The sequence below is a fragment of the Papilio xuthus genome, unplaced genomic scaffold (assembly GCF_000836235.2).
Source record: "Papilio xuthus unplaced genomic scaffold, Pxut_1.1 DF826945.1, whole genome shotgun sequence".
In the NCBI taxonomy this organism is placed as follows: domain Eukaryota; kingdom Metazoa; phylum Arthropoda; class Insecta; order Lepidoptera; family Papilionidae; genus Papilio; species Papilio xuthus.
This window is the reverse complement of record NW_013531704.1, coordinates 7,051,544-7,068,042: the sequence shown is the minus strand read 5'-3', so window position 1 is coordinate 7,068,042 and position 16,499 is coordinate 7,051,544. Positions and strand designations below refer to the sequence as shown.

Here is a 16,499-nt window from a genome sequence, read left to right as displayed (position 1 = left end):
ATATTAATTCCTATAGGTCTTGTAATTTTACAAAATACTTCTGACATCCAACTATTTTTTTAATTACATTTAAGCATAATAACTTAATTTCAATTGAAATAAAACTTATCAAAATTTTCTATTTTATAACTTTCTGATGTTAACAAATTATAAATGAATAAATATTTGTATCTGTGATTTCAATATGTCAATGTCATTTTTTTCCACAACTTCCACTTCAATCCACACGTCGTTTTCCTATAGCAATAAGATATTTTAATTCTTTAGTTTTATTGAGTTCTAACTTAAATGCAATGTAAAGCAGGGCTTGCATCTTGATTAAAATCAAGTGATTACAATACTTTACTGATATTTTAGTTGTGAAAGTTGCTTTAAATATAGTTATTAATAAGTGTTAAAAGTACAGAGAACTAGCCTAACCATGCCGCCGAAGAAAGCAGCTGCAGCCGGCAGCAAAAAAACGGAGCAAAAGAAAAAGGAAAAAGTTATTGAGGTATGTTCAATATCATTTCTATACAAATATAACGACTTTTCTGGTCGTGTAATTTGAAACTTTGAAAATATTAGGTGTCATAATAAGTTGTGGTAATGACATAAAACTGCCTAAATTAGGAATATAATTGTGAAATTAATGGAAATTCCTTAATTTTATGACATATTTGGTAAGTTTATATAAGAGGCAGACGTAAACAAATAATAAAGTGTGAAGTCTGAATAATAATTAAATTACTAAGTATACAATGTTATTTACCACAACAAAGATTATATAACAGAGAAATGTAAAAGCTTACACTTAGTGACAAGTTGCTTCTAACAAATAATAAATTAAAACTTATTGCACAAATAATTTACAACTTTATTTGTATTTAATCTTTTAAGGACAAGACATTTGGTCTGAAGAATAAAAAAGGTGCAAAGCAACAGAAGTTCATACAGCAGGTAGAGAAACAAGTGAAAAGTGGCGGTATACATCCGGCTAAACCTATGGATGATAAGAAAAAAGAGAAAGAACAGAAAATGAAGGAACAGAAAGAGTTAGCTCTGTTATTTAAACCTGTACAGACACAGAAAGTTGAGAAAGGTGATCACATTTTACATCAACAATTATTTGTTCAAATCATACAGTGTCAAAGTTAAAAATTGTTAATTAGCCACTAAGATACTGTTTAAGTAAACATTAAATGACCCTAAGTATCAATAAATATTGTGAACAATAGATTAATGCAAATATAAGTATAAATTGTATTTTATACCAAGTGTTAGTGATTCTTATTTTTTTTCAGGTACCGATCCTAAGTCTGTTGTGTGTGCGTTCTTCAAGCAAGGTCAATGTTTTAAGGGTGATAAATGTAAATTCTCACATGACTTGAGTATTGAAAGAAAGGTAAATAATTTTTATATATTTATACTGAATAAATACACACCTGGATAAGCAAGAAACCCGCTATGAGCGAGAGTTAATGTCCGGTTTCATTGAACAACCTAATTAAGAGAGAAATTTGTGTTACTAGGAAACTTCTGTAAACGAGAAAATTATTGCTTTCTTTAACTCTTGCTCATCTAGGTTTTAATCTGTTAACAATAAGTGATTTGTTGGGCTGTATCCAAAGGAATAGTCAGAGTGGCCATATTTCTATTTTCCTCTTTGTCATTCAAGCAAGCATTCTCATCAGCTTAATAGCAACATGCTTTGCTAATTTGGTCGAATCAATTTGTGGCCTTTAACTTTTTTGTTATTAAATTGTAGGCAGAAAAACGGTCTCTCTATGTTGACATGCGTGATGATGATGATAACATGGACAATTGGGATGAAGATAAGCTCAAAGAAGTTGTTGAAAAGAAGCACGGAGAAGGTGACAAACAGCGGCCTACCACTGATATTGTAAGTCTATTTGCATACATTAATAGCTAAAACGAGGTAGAATAGTAAACGAGGTTTTACTCGTGTATCATGTAAGTTTTATTGTGTATATTTCTATACAAACTGTTGCATGTATATGCTAGCTGTTACCTGAGACTCCGTCTATGAGGAGTTAAAAGAAAACTTCTCTACATTGAAGCCAAATTTCAGGATTTTTTTAAGCCATTTCGGACCTATGTAATAACAATTATATATCAAAATATTCGCATATAGGATTGTATTTTTCATTTTCAGATTTGCAAACATTTCCTTGAAGCGGTGGAAAAATCTAAATACGGTTGGTTTTGGGAATGTCCGTCCGGTACAAAATGTATATATAGACATGCTCTGCCGCCCGGCTTTGTTCTTAAACGTGATAAAAAGAAATTGGAAGAGAAAAAGAACGAAATCTCTCTGGTCGATTTGATAGAAAGAGAGAGAGCAGCTTTAGGTCCTAATCAAACTAAAATAACCCTTGAAACCTTCCTTGCTTGGAAGAAAAAGAAAATTAAGGAGAAACAGGTTTGTTGAATTTTTTAAAATATACCTTACTATAGATATGTGAATGAAAATACTGTTATCTTTCTCTTTAAAAAAACCAGAGACTGTTGTCTCTGGTTCTGTTGACTTTTATGACAGTGAAAATACAGTAATCAGATGTTAGATTTAAAAAAAATATATTATAATTTTCTATTCCACTATCCATTTAATGTTGTTTTCATAAGTTAAATAGTTGAAGAAGCGAGAGTCCAAGTGGGATATTTTCTCGCTTACAGAGGTTTTTCTATCTCTACTTTCTCGCTTATATAGGTTGTCTCTCAACACCAGACAATTACTTATCCAAGTTAACTGTGTTTATTTACTAACTTATAACTAACTTAACTAACTAAATAAAACTTGTAATAAATTCATACATAACCTAAGAAAGACATAAAAACTTTAATAACACTTAACATATGTGTAATTATTGATGTTCATTTCTGTTAACTATGTTGTATGTGTAGGATGCAATGGACAAGGCGGAGGAGCAACGGCGTACGGACTTCAAGGCAGGCAGAGCGGTGGGTCTCTCGGGTAGGGAGATGTTCTCCTTCGACCCAGCGCTGGCCGCGGATGCTGATGAGGTAACAGCTTTTTTGTATATTTCTATGACAATTATCTATAGACTGACCGCTAAAACAGAAAACCAGTCACTATGATATCACAATCTGCTTTTATATTATATTTTATATATAGGTTTCAATCCCTTCTTTTATAAACACATTAATTCCAAATTATTTCTGTTTAAAACATTGTTTTTCACACAATATAATAGTAATTTGCCTTATTATTTGTTGTATTTTTTTCAATTCAACTCTTCATTTAAAAAATGTCGAACAAATTGTTATGACTGCCATGTATAAAATTTAACCTTCTCTATTAATGTAATAAAATTAATCTTTGTGTTTACAGGATGGTGACGAAGCTGTGGATTTGGGCACGTATGATGAGGAAGAAGGCGACACAATTGAATACCGTGAAGTGCAATTCGACCTCATTGGAATGGAGGCATCAGAGGTTGGAATAATTTTTGTAATCTGATGTAGATTTTAAATACATTCAGTGTCACCGTCTGGATTGTCTTATATTCCATGTATTATTTCAAGGACATATTCTTTTCAAGAAATAAGTATAATTTTTATATTTTTGCAGGTGGATGACACTGGTACAAAGGCCACAGAGGATAGATTACAGCAGCTCAGCCAAGGTCTGCAGAATGGTGAAGAAGAGAAGTCCAAAGACGACCCCAGTGCTGATAGTTCTCAGGAAGAAACCGGAACAGCGGTGCCAATTAATGAAAACCTATTCCTCGATGAGGATTTGGATGAAGAGCTTCAAAATTTGGATCTAGAGGATTAGATCAGACTTTTATAAGCAATTGTGTATATATAAAGTATTGGAAGGAATGAAAAAAATAAATTTATCAAAGTTGATGTGTATTGTAATTTGATTTTTCTAACAAATAAAAGTAGCAGTGTTATTTTGGTACGATTACATACAAAATTATCAATAAAACAGTTTAATTTCTTTTTAACGTTTTTTAAAACTTAACCTATATGTAAGCGCGTTAAACCAAACTAGAGTAAAAAAGTTGGCCAAAAGCTTTTTCATTGAATTAAAATGCAACAAGATAGTCTTCCATCGAAAGGACAGCTTTAATGGCTATATGTTATTATTATATAAGAATAATGTATAATAATAAAGAAGGACAAACAAGTGTTTTTTTTATTTCCCATAATAACACAAACTATCCAATTTTACGTTGAAATAATTCGTAAAAGTGATCTTTAGAATGATATGTAGTCTGTGTTCTGTACAATGTCATGTGTCAAAAGTGTCACAATCATATGAAAAATAATACTTAAAGCGAAATATTTCAGATTATGAAATAACTTATTCAATTTAATTTTCAATCGCAAAAAGATATGGCTTCATTTATATTACGTAGAAATATCGTAAGCCGACATTTTAAAAAGCCCTTTTATCAGAATAAACGGAATGCGGGATACGTCGTATTGTAAGTAGAAATTTCTTTCAATATTATAATTAGCACATTATCTCTAAATATGATTATATCTGTCTTATTTTTGCTAAATGCATTCTTGATTTTAGTTTTACTACGCGTGCTGTGTAAGTATTTTGTAATATTTAGGTTAATAACAGAGCTAATGAAGTACTAATAGCCATGAGCCTGTGTCTGAAAGTGATGGGTTTAAATTATTCTAATTTCAGATAATATTGACAATGAATCCAAATGATGTGCTTGATATAGCTTCTGGCAAGTCTTTTAACTACATTTTATAATTAACATAATAATTACTATGTTACAGAATTCCAGAAATAGGTGAAGATGCAGAGAAAAATACATTGCTACTTGACAATGGTTTACCCGAGTTTAACGATGTCACAATTGAGAAATGCATCGCATCAATTAGCAAACAAAGTATGGAATACGAGAGTGGTGTAAGAGAGGTTGAACAATCAGCAGCGGAATGTAAAAATGCTTTTGTAGAAATATTTCAACCATTAGAGAAACTTGATAGCCAACTCGAGCTAACATGGGGTGTAACTAAAACTTTGTACTTGGGCAACAGTTCTCTAATGCCAACAAAATCATATCTACAAATACATGAAAGAGCACATAAAGCTAGGTCGTCGAAATTCACTAGCATACCTATCTTCCAAGCTGCGGTAAACGAAAAAAATCGTTTAAAAGATCTTACAGATGAAGAACAAAGATTATTAGATAAATACATTTTAGAAGGTAAATTAAATGGTTTAGATGTTAAAGGTGTTAACCGTGAAAGATTGAATAGTGTTTTAACTACATTACAGAAAGAGAGGAATTTATTCCGTGAAAAAGTAAACTTTGCAACTAAAGCCTTTAAAAGCACAATAAGTGATGAAGAACTTGTAAAAGAATTTCCCGAAAGTCTTGCAAAGTCTATGTCAGTAAATAATGATGCAAGCAAAGGGCCATGGCTCGTGACTCTGCAACCACATATCTATGAACCCTTTATGCAGTATTGTCCAGACAGAACTCAAAGATGGAATGCATGGCAAGGTTATGTTCAACGGTGTTCTGGTTACGGCAATAAGGAACTTGAAACAAGTACTATATTAGAAAATATTCGCAGTTTACGACAGGAACAAGCTACTATTCTTGGCTTTGATACATATGTTGACATGAGCATGGAAACCAAAATGGCAGGGTCTATAGAAAATGTCAAAAATATCCTGGATAGTTTGCTTGAAAGTGCTCGACCGATGCAGGATATTGAAATGGCTGCTTTACAAACTTTTGCAAACGAAAGGGGCTTAAATAAAAAATTGGAACACTGGGATATTCCGTATTGGCAAAGGAAGCAAAAATGGTCTATGTACAATTTTGATGAGGATAAAATCCGAGAATACTTTCCGCTGCCCAGAGTTGTAAACAGCTTGTTCAATCTGTGTAGTACACTGTTTAAGATTCAAATCGTTGAGAGATCTAATGTGCAGACATGGCATAAGGATGTTAAGTTTTACGACGTATTTGATGAGTCCAGTAACAGTCCCATTGCTGGATTCTATTTCGATCCATACGCACGTCAGAATGACAAGATCCGCATTTACGATGACGCGGGATGGCACGTTTCCATTCGCAATAAATGTGCCGTCACATCAACGCAGCCTCTTTCCGCGCTGATATTTAATTTCCAAGCTCCCGTAGATGGAAAACAGTCCTTGCTATCGTTCAAAGAAGTTACCATATTGTTCCAGAGATTTGGACACTCTTTGAGGCATTTGTTAACCAAAGCAAACTACTCTGAAGTGGCTGGACTTTCGAATGTTGAATGGGACGCGGCAGAAGTGTGCGGTCATGTTATGACACACTGGGTGTACGATCCACATACTATACACGCGATCAGTGGCCACTACAATACCGAGGAGCCTTTACCTGATGATATAGTACAGAATTTACACAATGTAAGACGGCACATGTCCGGATACGAGCTATGCCAGGAATTGTACTTGTCTCGATTAGATCTCGAGCTATATTCGACGAAGACCTTCTGGAGAGATCTTGTTAGACAGATGTGGCCGAAGTATAATGTATTGCCATTCGACAAATATGATTCTCATCCTTTGTCGTTCACGAAAATCGTTTCTGAAGAGTGGGGCGCTGCGTACTACTGCCATTTATGGTCTAAGATGATAGCTGCTGATATCTTCAGCGCTTTCGATGAAGCCAGACAAGGTGACGAGGATATATTGGCTGTGGGGCGGAGGTATAGAGACACGTTCCTAGCGACGGGGGGCGCTTGCCACCCGAGCGAAGTGTTCAGAAGGTTCCGCGGTAGAGATCCCTCGCCGCACGCGCTTTTGAAAAATCTTGGACTGCCCAAAAATATTGTAGAGGAATAGATCATGTGTTAGTTGTGTATTATAGTAAATTGCTGTTGATATAAATTGTCTGTCATTTATTAGGAATGCCAGATTCCCAAAACGAAGGTTTGTAGTCCCAAGTTATCCTTTTCGCTCAAAGTCTGCTTTGTAGCGAGAATTGCTTTATAGAGAAATAAATAGCGAGAAAAGTAACACATTTATTTAAATAACACTGAATTACATAAAATTAATTTAAACTAGAAGAATTAACTAATAATGCATTCTTAACAAACTTTATGTCAATCAGAATCTGGATTTTGTTCCCAAGCTTTCTCCATATTATAGATATCTTTTTTAATATTTTCATCTTCGGGCATTAGCTTCGCCGCGGCTTTCATTTCACCGATGGCTTTGTTCAAGTAGCCAAGCCTCACGAGTGCCGCTGCTCTTCGAGCTATGCACTTAGCACGACTTTTACGATTACCCTCACATGGCGGATTCAATAAATCGAGTGCAGTGGAAGTGTCGTTTACCTAAACAAAACTGTATTAATAAGTTTCTAAAGGGTCCAAAATGTCATAAATGTAAAACAGGAGTAAAATAGCTACAAAATATTTTCCAAAACACCCATTGATTTGTAGTAATCTCGTAAAAATAGTGTATTAAGCATATTATACACCCATCAAAACTGTGTCGTTTTAAGTCACGGCTTTGGTTACTAATAATGAATATTTTACTTACACATTTATTGAAATTTCCGAGAGCAAAATGTGCTGCTGCTCGATTTGAATACAGAGTCGGCAGTTTGTTGGATAGAGTGATTCCATGCGAGTAAGCACTGATCGCGCCCAGAAAGTTGCCGTTGCGAAAGAACTCGTCCCCTTTCTCTTTACACCACTGGGGGTCATGTTCTTCAGGCCTAAGATCTTCAGATACGAATCCTAGAAATTTTAAAGGCTTGAATTAATCCTTCTAGGTATGAAATAGACAGTGGCCTATAGTCAGAAATCTACGCGTGATAGCTCTGAAAATAAGTGCATAAGTGTAAAAATCTTAACAAAATGTATGTAAGAAGAAATTAGTGTAAATATAATTTAAAATTTGCAACAACCTATTGCTCTTCTTGCTTGTGTGATATTTTTTAACCAAGCTTCCTCTTCTTGCGCCGCTGACTCTCGACTTGGCGTTGGGAATGTTCTTGGCGTGTGCGTAATCACAACTTCTCCTGTTTCTCTTAGCTTTGGTAAAACTCTATTAGCAGTTTCTTTCTTCATCTTCTCTACGTATTCAGATCTAACTGGTTTACTTATATTACTAGCTAACGTGTTGTTTACTGCTGGTTTCTTTTGTGTTGTTTGCTTTTTAGTTTTGTTTTCATTTTTCTCATCATCTGAAGAGGGTAGTTCGACAATTTTGACACTGTTTTCATTTTTTTTAATGTTGTAAGACCAGTTACTATTTATATGTTTGGAAGCATTTATATTTGGGTTTAGAGGTTTAAGGGAATCGTTCCATTGTTGTAACTCGTTCATAGCTTTGTTCCGTTCTGCGTCTCTTCTTGAATCCATTAACGCATGCTGTTGTGAATCAATCTCCATTGCCTTTTGTACTGTAAATCTATCCATCTCACTCTTCTTTATGGACTTTTGTTCAGTTTTCTCTTTCGCTTCATCTTGACATTTTTCGAGTATTTTTTGACGCAGTTCTTTTTTCTCTTCTTTAGTTAAGCATTTTTCAAGACACTCCCAATCATTTTCCTTCTTCTTAATTAACTCTAGCACTATTGATTCTTCTTTTACTATACACTTACTTCGTTCGTTGTCGACATCATGTAGTAGAAATATCTCAAAGAGGAATGGATTAAAATGTATTTTAATATACGATTCAGTTGTGAAAACATCGATGTTGTTTTTATTCATCGACTTCGAAGGTATTTTGATCTGCAAATTAGTAGGAGATTGTGTCCAAGTAAAATCTTTTACTAGAATAGGCATTTTTGAGTACAAACTATTAATAAATATCAGGTTTTGTGTTTTTTCACTTAAACATACGTCAATAAATGTTACCAAGGAAACTGTACATATGTTATCGATCAATCATTTTCTTTAAAGCTGTCTATAAACCGACGAGAATTTCTAAACCGGACTTAAGTCACCCTAAATTATGACAGCTCACTAGCGCCACCCTATCAAATTAAAAAAGGGTCACATGATCCTTGTTTTACAGTAAATAGAGCTGTTTTTATGTCATTTTCAATGTCTAAGTAGGTTTTATATATATTCTGTCAGAACCAACCGCGATGGCAGCGCCTCTCACCAGTTCACATATCCTTGTGTGACTTTAGTTTAATATTAACTCACTGGCTGTATGAAAGCCAAGAGAGAAAAGAAAAAAAAGTCACTGGCAGTCAAGAGTAGTTCAAGATTCCAAGGACGATGTTTTGCTACTTTGCTCTAAACATTTTGATGCAAATATGTTTAGTTAATTATCTCCTTTGATTATATACTTGTCAAGTACACAATTAAAAATCGTTTAAGTAAACTAGGATCAAAATGTTTTTTCGAAAACCCACGTTTTGCATAATTAGCAGTTGGCTTTGTTAAGTGGAGAAAGGGCCTTAGAATGTAGAGAATTATTAAACGAGCATAAGATTTTAATGAATAAATTTATTTTATATATTCTGTGAATCATAGACTAAAAATGTATAATGCAAAACAATCTTATTAATAACACCTTAATTATGACACAATATACAAGTGATAAGAAATTTGATAACAACTTTAAATTTACATATCTGCCATATTTAAAGACTACGACATTTTAATATTTTAGCCGTGAATTATTAAGCGTTTAAGTTACAAATTGTTGTGTTTATAAAATGGTTGGGAGAGTTCAAACAGGTAAGAAACTTAGCAATTCTACTTCATCATTTCATAAAAACAGATTTAGGGGCTTAGAAAATCATTTGTTCTAGTTTATTTATATCTCAGTAGATATTAATTTACAAGCACTTGTTCTTATTTCGATTCGAATAGAAAATTACAGCACTTCAACACACTAACCTATATTAGTTGAAAAATAAATTAAGCATCAAAATAAGCAAAGTATCTGACGTTAACAACATTTATTTTTAATAATTTGAAGTGAGATAAAATTAGATTATTCTTCCAACCTAAAACTTGAAATCAACCAAAAACAACATTGTCCATAACAGATTAAAAATAAACTGTGTTGCCATTTACTAAAGTTTTTACTTATTAAAGTTGAATCAAGCATAAAAATTAAGAATTTCATTATCTATACCCGAGAAAATTAAATTAATTTATTAATTAAAAAAATTAAGCTGCTATTTTTTTTACAGTAAATGGAGACGTGGACCCAAGCGTTCTCGGCATAACTCTAACTCATGAACATTTGTATATGAAGTTTACACATTTTTATAAACAACCACCGAAACAGATTGCCAATAAATTCGAAAAAGGCTTTTCTTTGGATACGGTGGGTTATTTAAGACAGTATCCGTATAGTTCACAATCAAATTTACTTCTCAATGACCTTGACTCTCAGGAAGCTGTTTTGAATGATGTGAAAGCTTATAAAGAATTTGAAGGCGGTGAGTATTTGAATTCAATTATTTTTTACGCTTTCGCGTTACCGTTATTTACTAAAAACGGGACCTTAAAGCTTTCTTATTTTCTTCAAGGCACTATTGTGGAAAATTCGACAGAAGGTTTAGAAAGGAACATCGATTTCCTAAAGAATGTATCATCGAAAACCGGCGTACACGTCGTAGCAGGAACGGGACATTATATCGCAGATCTACAGGATGACGTATCAATCAAAAACACAAAAGAAGATATTTACAATCACATGTTAAATGAGCTGACTGAAGGATGCGTAGACTATCCCACAGTTAAAGCTGGATTTATGGGAGAGATTGCTAGTGTATGGCCGTTGAAAGGTAAACATAATTATATTAAATACCAGGTTTTGTTCCAACTTGTCTATGTCAAAATCGTGTTAAAGATTTTTATTCCCAACTCGATCCTATGAGGAATACCATGATTCTACATGATTTGATTTTTATTTAACTTCATAACTATTTTTCTTTAAGTTTTTGTTCTGAGTTGAATAGAATTATATAATTTTCATTATATCCTCACGGTTTCTACCCGAAACCTCATGTGATTAATTTGTTCAGATTTCGAGCGCAGGGCGATATCAGCAGCGGGCGAGGTGCAGGCTCACCTGGGCTGTGGGGTCAGCTTTCACCCGCACCGCGATCCTCAGGCACCCTTTGAGATCCTCCGCTTGTACACGGAGGCCGGTGGACGAGTCGACAAGGCGGTCATGTCGCATTTAGATCGTGAGTTTGCAAGTGAACCCTGATTGTTTTTATGCATCTTCTTCATTTTTACAACTTATTAATTATTGAAAATATATAATTATATTGATGTGTTGGTAGCTCTAAGGCCAATAAACTCAGAAAAGGCTGTTATCTGATTAAACAGCTAGCTATCTGATTAATCTTGTATTTACCAGGTACATTACTACAGACGGAGAAGCTGTTAGAATTCGCAGAGTTAGGATCGTATTGCCAGTTCGATTTGTTCGGCACTGAAGTATCTTATTACCAACTGAATGAGACTGTTGCGATGCCTTCTGATGCCCAGCGTATTGACAAAATAGAGGAACTCATAAAGGAGGGAAAGGAAGACAGAATACTAATGTCGCACGATATTCATACCAAACATAGACTGGTATTATGTTGTTAATTATTTGCACTTTTAAAATAATCAATACTAATTAATTATACGTCTCTCATAGCGATTCAACTTGTCCAGCATAAGCAATTTTTATTTCCAGATTAACTACGGAGGTCACGGTTATTCCCATATCATAAACAACGTGCTGCCCAGGATGAAGAATAGAGGCATCTCTCAAACGATCATAGACAAGATTACTATTGGCAACCCTGCTAATTGGTTAACTGTCAAATTTTAATTATTAGACAGTGCATGCAACATGTAGAAAAAAAAATTAAACTTCGAATCATTTTACAATTGTTTTATTCAATAACGTTTAAGTGTTAATTGTTATATTTAATTTGTTGTGCTTTAAAATATGTATTAATTTTTAATTAAAAGTTACTAATAAATGAAGATATTACTTTATTTATAAACTAGCGATATCCTACGGCTTTGTCATCGCAAAATGAAAAAAAAAGCAAAAAATAAGCCTATAATATGCTCTCAAACAGCTTTATAGGTATTTAATTCCAAATTATTATTATTATTATTATTATTTTTAAATAACCATTGCTATTGTTTTAAACAATATAATTATAATACTATACCGTGTACTTATTTAACTAAAATAAACTCAACATTTTCACCAGTCTTGTCTATGACAGCAGCAACATTGTCCGACAAAGATACATTGACGATTTGACAAGTGCACAACGTGTTGCATTTCTTGCAATTATCGTACGTATTTTTATTCGGCTTCACTTCTTTAACCGGTGGGATACAGCAAAAGTCTGTGTCCAGACCCATCTTCTCCCCATCCTCCAATGTCTGGGGTAAGTGTTGGTTGAGAGTCTCCGGCAGTAACAGACTGGCGATACCACCGGCTACGAGAAGTGCCCCCATAATGATCAAAGGTAGTACCAATATATCGGAGCCCTGGAACAGTAATGTTAACAAAGTAAAGCATATAATAGTGTCTAATATTTAAAATTGTAACGCTTCTTTATAACTAACATAATTGTATGAATGCCAGTCATAAAGAAATTCAAAAATAGAATATAAATCTTTCTCTCTTTCGTAGTTTGAGAGAAGTCGTTTGCGGTGAGACTGTGGAATGATTTGTGAACAGGTATGTCCCTAAATAAAAGTGCAACTAACCAAATAATTGACGAGCGGTATAAATATCGGTCCGAGCATGCCTAGTACGGAGCTGAGACTCATGCCGAGGCCGCGCACTACTGTCGGGTACAGCTCGGAAGCCATTAGTGGCAGCACCACGAACGATGATGAAATGCCCATCTTCCCAACGCAGTATAGAGCCAATGTTACGTACGTCTCTGTGAAACCAAAATTGTCTTATTGTTCAGAAAGTAATTCAGGATACCAAATCAATTTGACCGCTTTCTAAGACCCAAGAATTCGATTCGATTGAAACAGGTGATCTTTGATTGAGTACATTCTCGTTCTCCTTCCTCAAAATCAACGAGAAAAACAGAAAAACATGAACATTGATAATTTGATTGGAGGTTAAATGAACTAGGTTAATAGGTTACTATTCTGTCTAATTGCGATGGCGCATAATTACGACATATTAAATGCAACTAAGTGTAAACAACATTGCAGGTCTTTAAACTCATAGAGGGAAATTATACTTACCATGTTGCACCAGAAATGTGGTCAAACATGCCACGCCGCCTACGACCATGCTCATACACAACGTCCATCTTCTGCCAAGTCTCTCCATAGAAGGCCAGAGGAAGAGATATGTAGGCAGCTCTACAATTCCCGCCAAAAAAAAGTTCAAGAACTCATCTCCACCTAACACTGGGGCGTAGTACGATAGACCAACATATACACTTGTGTTGGTGAACCATATGAAAGTTATGATGATGGTCTTCTTCCTCAGATTGGGAGTACGGAACAGGTCCAAGATGCCGTATTTCCGTGTCTTTTCCTTCTCCAGATCTTGTTTTAGTTTATCAGACTCGTATTTACGACGTAGGTGTACCATGTAGTTGGCTGGTAATGATTTGCCGTTCATTCTACAAAAAATATATTTACATAATATCCAATATTATTTTCCTGGAAGCCGTATTGTACGAATTTACCAGCTTCTCTGAATTCAAAACTTTTGTGAAAGATTTGAAGTAGGAGTAGTAACACAAGCCTATCCAATTATTCTAACAAAAATATTTGAAGTGCGCAAGAATACAAACCTGGCCATCTTTTTCAAAATAATCTCCGCCTTTTCAAACTGTCCTCGCGCTAGCAGCCATCTTGGGCTTTCCGGCATTGGCCATATGTAGAAGAAGAAGCAGACGAAAGGCAGAGTAGTGGTGAGTGCCAGATGTCTCCAATCTCTCACTAAGTATACCACACCAGCTAGGAGGATCAGCCCCATAGAGTACGCGATGTTAGATAGGATGGTGCACAGGGTACGACACTTTGGACCTACTAACTCGATAGCTGAAATAATTTCAATAAGCTTTCACACCATTATTCAATTAGATATGCAGAAATTAAAATACATTTGTGGACGGAAATGGTTCTACTGTGGGTCATTCATTCTCTTCTTTTTTCATATTAAGGTCAAGGCATACTATCTCTCTCTCTTTAAAAGTGAAGGATTAAATAAAATTGATCAAAAACTCTTTCAATAAAGTTTAAATTCAACTGAATTATCGAATAAATTTCAAAAACTTTCTTACCCAAAACATAAGGTGTTGCCATAATAGCAGGGACAGTAAACCCAACACCGATCCTATAAATAATCCATACAGGGAAGTTCTGTGCAAACGCAGTGGCAACTCCAAAAATGCTCTCAATGAGAAGGTAGATGAAGAAGGAAGGCTTCCTTCCGATGGTGTCTTGCAAGTAGCCGAAGATGTAGTTTCCGATGATACCACCGACCGCCAGGAGCACCAGCCCGAGAGTCGGATAGAAATCTTTGTTGCAAACTAAATTGAACTGGGCATAATAAAATTAATTCAACAAATTTTTGGAACTATTCTTTTGGCTATAGTCATTTTATGCTTTATAAAAGTCATTGTGCTTTAAATGTAATTTCTAATAATTGTGTGTTAAATAGAACAATATTATAATTTAAATTTTACACATTTAAAAGGATCCCGTATGTTCCCCAAGCATAGAAGTCGGAATATTTTGGTACAAAAATTTACCTTCTACACTTTTAGCCCCACATAATATTGCACTGCTGATTTGACAAACTGTATAACTATAAAATATAATTGCAAATCACCTCAGTAGCAACAGTATTAGTATAGACGCTCTTATCAAACGTCCATCCATGTGTACAGGGTACAACTGCGGAGGAGTTGGAGACGTCATCGATGTCGGGATAGTTAGCAGCAATGTAACTGTAGTTAAGGTCGTACATGCTGCATGAGGAGTACTGCGGGATACCGTTCTTCAGTTCTACAGGTATGCTGGAAGAGTATATCTATTTATGAAGTGAACAAGCAGCTTACTTTGTCATCGTACGTCTTAAAAACTTCTAAACTACAAGAAGTGATGTTTTTAGACGTGTTGAGTGACAAAAATCTGTTATGATGCCTGTGAATTCTTGTGACATTTTTATTTTCCGTTTGTCTTTGATTCGTTGATCTTTTCAGTAGTAGAAGATATAGAAATTTAATAGAGTTAGAGAGAGATTGTTTCTTTTATTTAAATAATTTGTTACGACGAATGTTTTCAATATCGTAGACTACCCCTAATGAGGTTACCAGCGATTTATTTAACAGTTGCTAGAGCTTAACAATTAATAAGAAAAATCTTGTATCATCACCTAATATTCTTGACCATCTCGATATCATCCAAATGCTCGAGTTCGGGCACCTTGCACCAGTGTACCACATCCGCGGCCATGAAGAGCTGGGCGTACGCATGGAAGCCGCATGGGATAACAGCCGGCAGTAGCACACAGTAGATCACCAGCTTCTGGTACTTCCCAAACGTACCCACGTCCTCTAATATGGCGTCGAAATCCATGATCTGGAACTCAAGCTTATGAACGTACCAGCTGTATCGCTAGATATTACTTGATAGATAGAATTACAGACTAAATTAATCCAGACCAGTTGAAAAGGTGCAAGTAACTTAGTGTTAGTCTTAATATTATGTTTTAAATAGAATGTCAGTAAGAACTAATGGTATATTTTGATATATTGTACTTACATGTCAGTCTGTCACAAATGGTCAGCGAGCGGATGCGCAGGCGCAGGTCCGGCGGCGGCGGGCCACTGCTAGATTATGTTCATTACGGAGCACCCTGTACGCCGGACCTTAAGTACTACCGGTGTGATACACAGGGTGATGCGAAAAATGTTAAGCAATGCACATAATTTTGCCTTTTGAATTTAGAAACAGAGAGAAAGATAAAGCGACTCTATGTGCCATTTTAGAGTTTATAAAACTATGGTATAATTAAGGATTGTAACTCATTCAAGGTTTTATGACAGTTCTAGACATGTCTAGACATTTAGCTACATGTTTAGTAGTAATTTCAGTAAATTATAGTATCCTAAATTCATTTATTTTATAATAACGTTGTCATGTGTTTCATTAAAAACACCAATAGAAATAAAATTATCTGAAAAAAATTACCCAGTAAATATTAAGCATCACCCCAACATAGATTATGGGATGCGCGTGCGCAATTATTTCATTCATCGTGGCCAGTCATTCAATTCGATTAGTCGGATGATTGAGGCGGCGAAATGCTCGCTCCTGACTCCCCAGCTGGTGCTGCAAGGTCGTGGGGACCACTCATGTCCCCAAATACTGACCAAGAACATCCTGGTAGTTACGTTATTATATTATAATTAATATGGGTACGTCATATCTGTTATTATTTAGTATTAGCTGTCGCCCGCGATTCCGTCTGCGCGGAATTAAAAATACTTAATTAGTAGCCTATGTTCTCC

The 16,499-nt window shown here is 34.9% G+C and overlaps 5 protein-coding genes across 5 annotated transcripts; 3 read left to right on the top strand and 2 right to left on the bottom strand.

Moving 5' to 3' along the window:
- The first annotated feature begins 202 nt into the window (after positions 1-202).
- Positions 203-3,873, top strand: LOC106121006 (zinc finger CCCH domain-containing protein 15 homolog). The gene is made up of 8 exons (XM_013316478.1): positions 203-493; positions 880-1,081; positions 1,284-1,384; positions 1,748-1,882; positions 2,156-2,422; positions 2,905-3,024; positions 3,353-3,457; positions 3,593-3,873. The coding sequence occupies exons 1-8, from the start codon at positions 422-424 to the stop codon at positions 3,797-3,799; spliced, it is 1,209 nt and encodes a 402-aa protein (XP_013171932.1). The 5' UTR covers positions 203-421; the 3' UTR covers positions 3,800-3,873.
- A 400-nt stretch (positions 3,874-4,273) lies between these two features.
- LOC106121304 (probable cytosolic oligopeptidase A) lies at positions 4,274-6,892 on the top strand. The gene is made up of 2 exons (XM_013316911.1): positions 4,274-4,457; positions 4,771-6,892. The coding sequence occupies exons 1-2, from the start codon at positions 4,366-4,368 to the stop codon at positions 6,845-6,847; spliced, it is 2,169 nt and encodes a 722-aa protein (XP_013172365.1). The 5' UTR covers positions 4,274-4,365; the 3' UTR covers positions 6,848-6,892.
- Positions 6,893-7,010: 118 nt separating this feature from the next.
- LOC106121305 (dyslexia susceptibility 1 candidate gene 1 protein homolog) lies at positions 7,011-9,437 on the bottom strand. Its single transcript, XM_013316912.1, has 3 exons — positions 7,920-9,437; positions 7,550-7,749; positions 7,011-7,341 (listed from the first exon to the last, which is right to left on the bottom strand). Exons 1-3 carry the CDS (start codon positions 8,800-8,802, stop codon positions 7,108-7,110), a joined length of 1,317 nt encoding a protein of 438 aa, XP_013172366.1. The 5' UTR covers positions 8,803-9,437; the 3' UTR covers positions 7,011-7,107.
- Positions 9,438-9,578: 141 nt separating this feature from the next.
- On the top strand, positions 9,579-11,875 carry LOC106121307 (phosphotriesterase-related protein). Its single transcript, XM_013316913.1, has 6 exons — positions 9,579-9,708; positions 10,170-10,421; positions 10,512-10,769; positions 11,010-11,174; positions 11,351-11,568; positions 11,675-11,875. The coding sequence occupies exons 1-6, from the start codon at positions 9,687-9,689 to the stop codon at positions 11,810-11,812; spliced, it is 1,053 nt and encodes a 350-aa protein (XP_013172367.1). The 5' UTR covers positions 9,579-9,686; the 3' UTR covers positions 11,813-11,875.
- A 257-nt stretch (positions 11,876-12,132) lies between these two features.
- LOC106121102 (organic cation transporter protein) lies at positions 12,133-15,864 on the bottom strand. Its single transcript, XM_013316603.1, has 8 exons — positions 15,751-15,864; positions 15,362-15,567; positions 14,816-15,002; positions 14,265-14,523; positions 13,773-14,022; positions 13,213-13,598; positions 12,715-12,893; positions 12,133-12,492 (listed from the first exon to the last, which is right to left on the bottom strand). Exons 2-8 carry the CDS (start codon positions 15,562-15,564, stop codon positions 12,172-12,174), a joined length of 1,785 nt encoding a protein of 594 aa, XP_013172057.1. The 5' UTR covers positions 15,565-15,567; positions 15,751-15,864; the 3' UTR covers positions 12,133-12,171.
- Between the last annotated feature and the right edge of the window lie 635 nt (positions 15,865-16,499).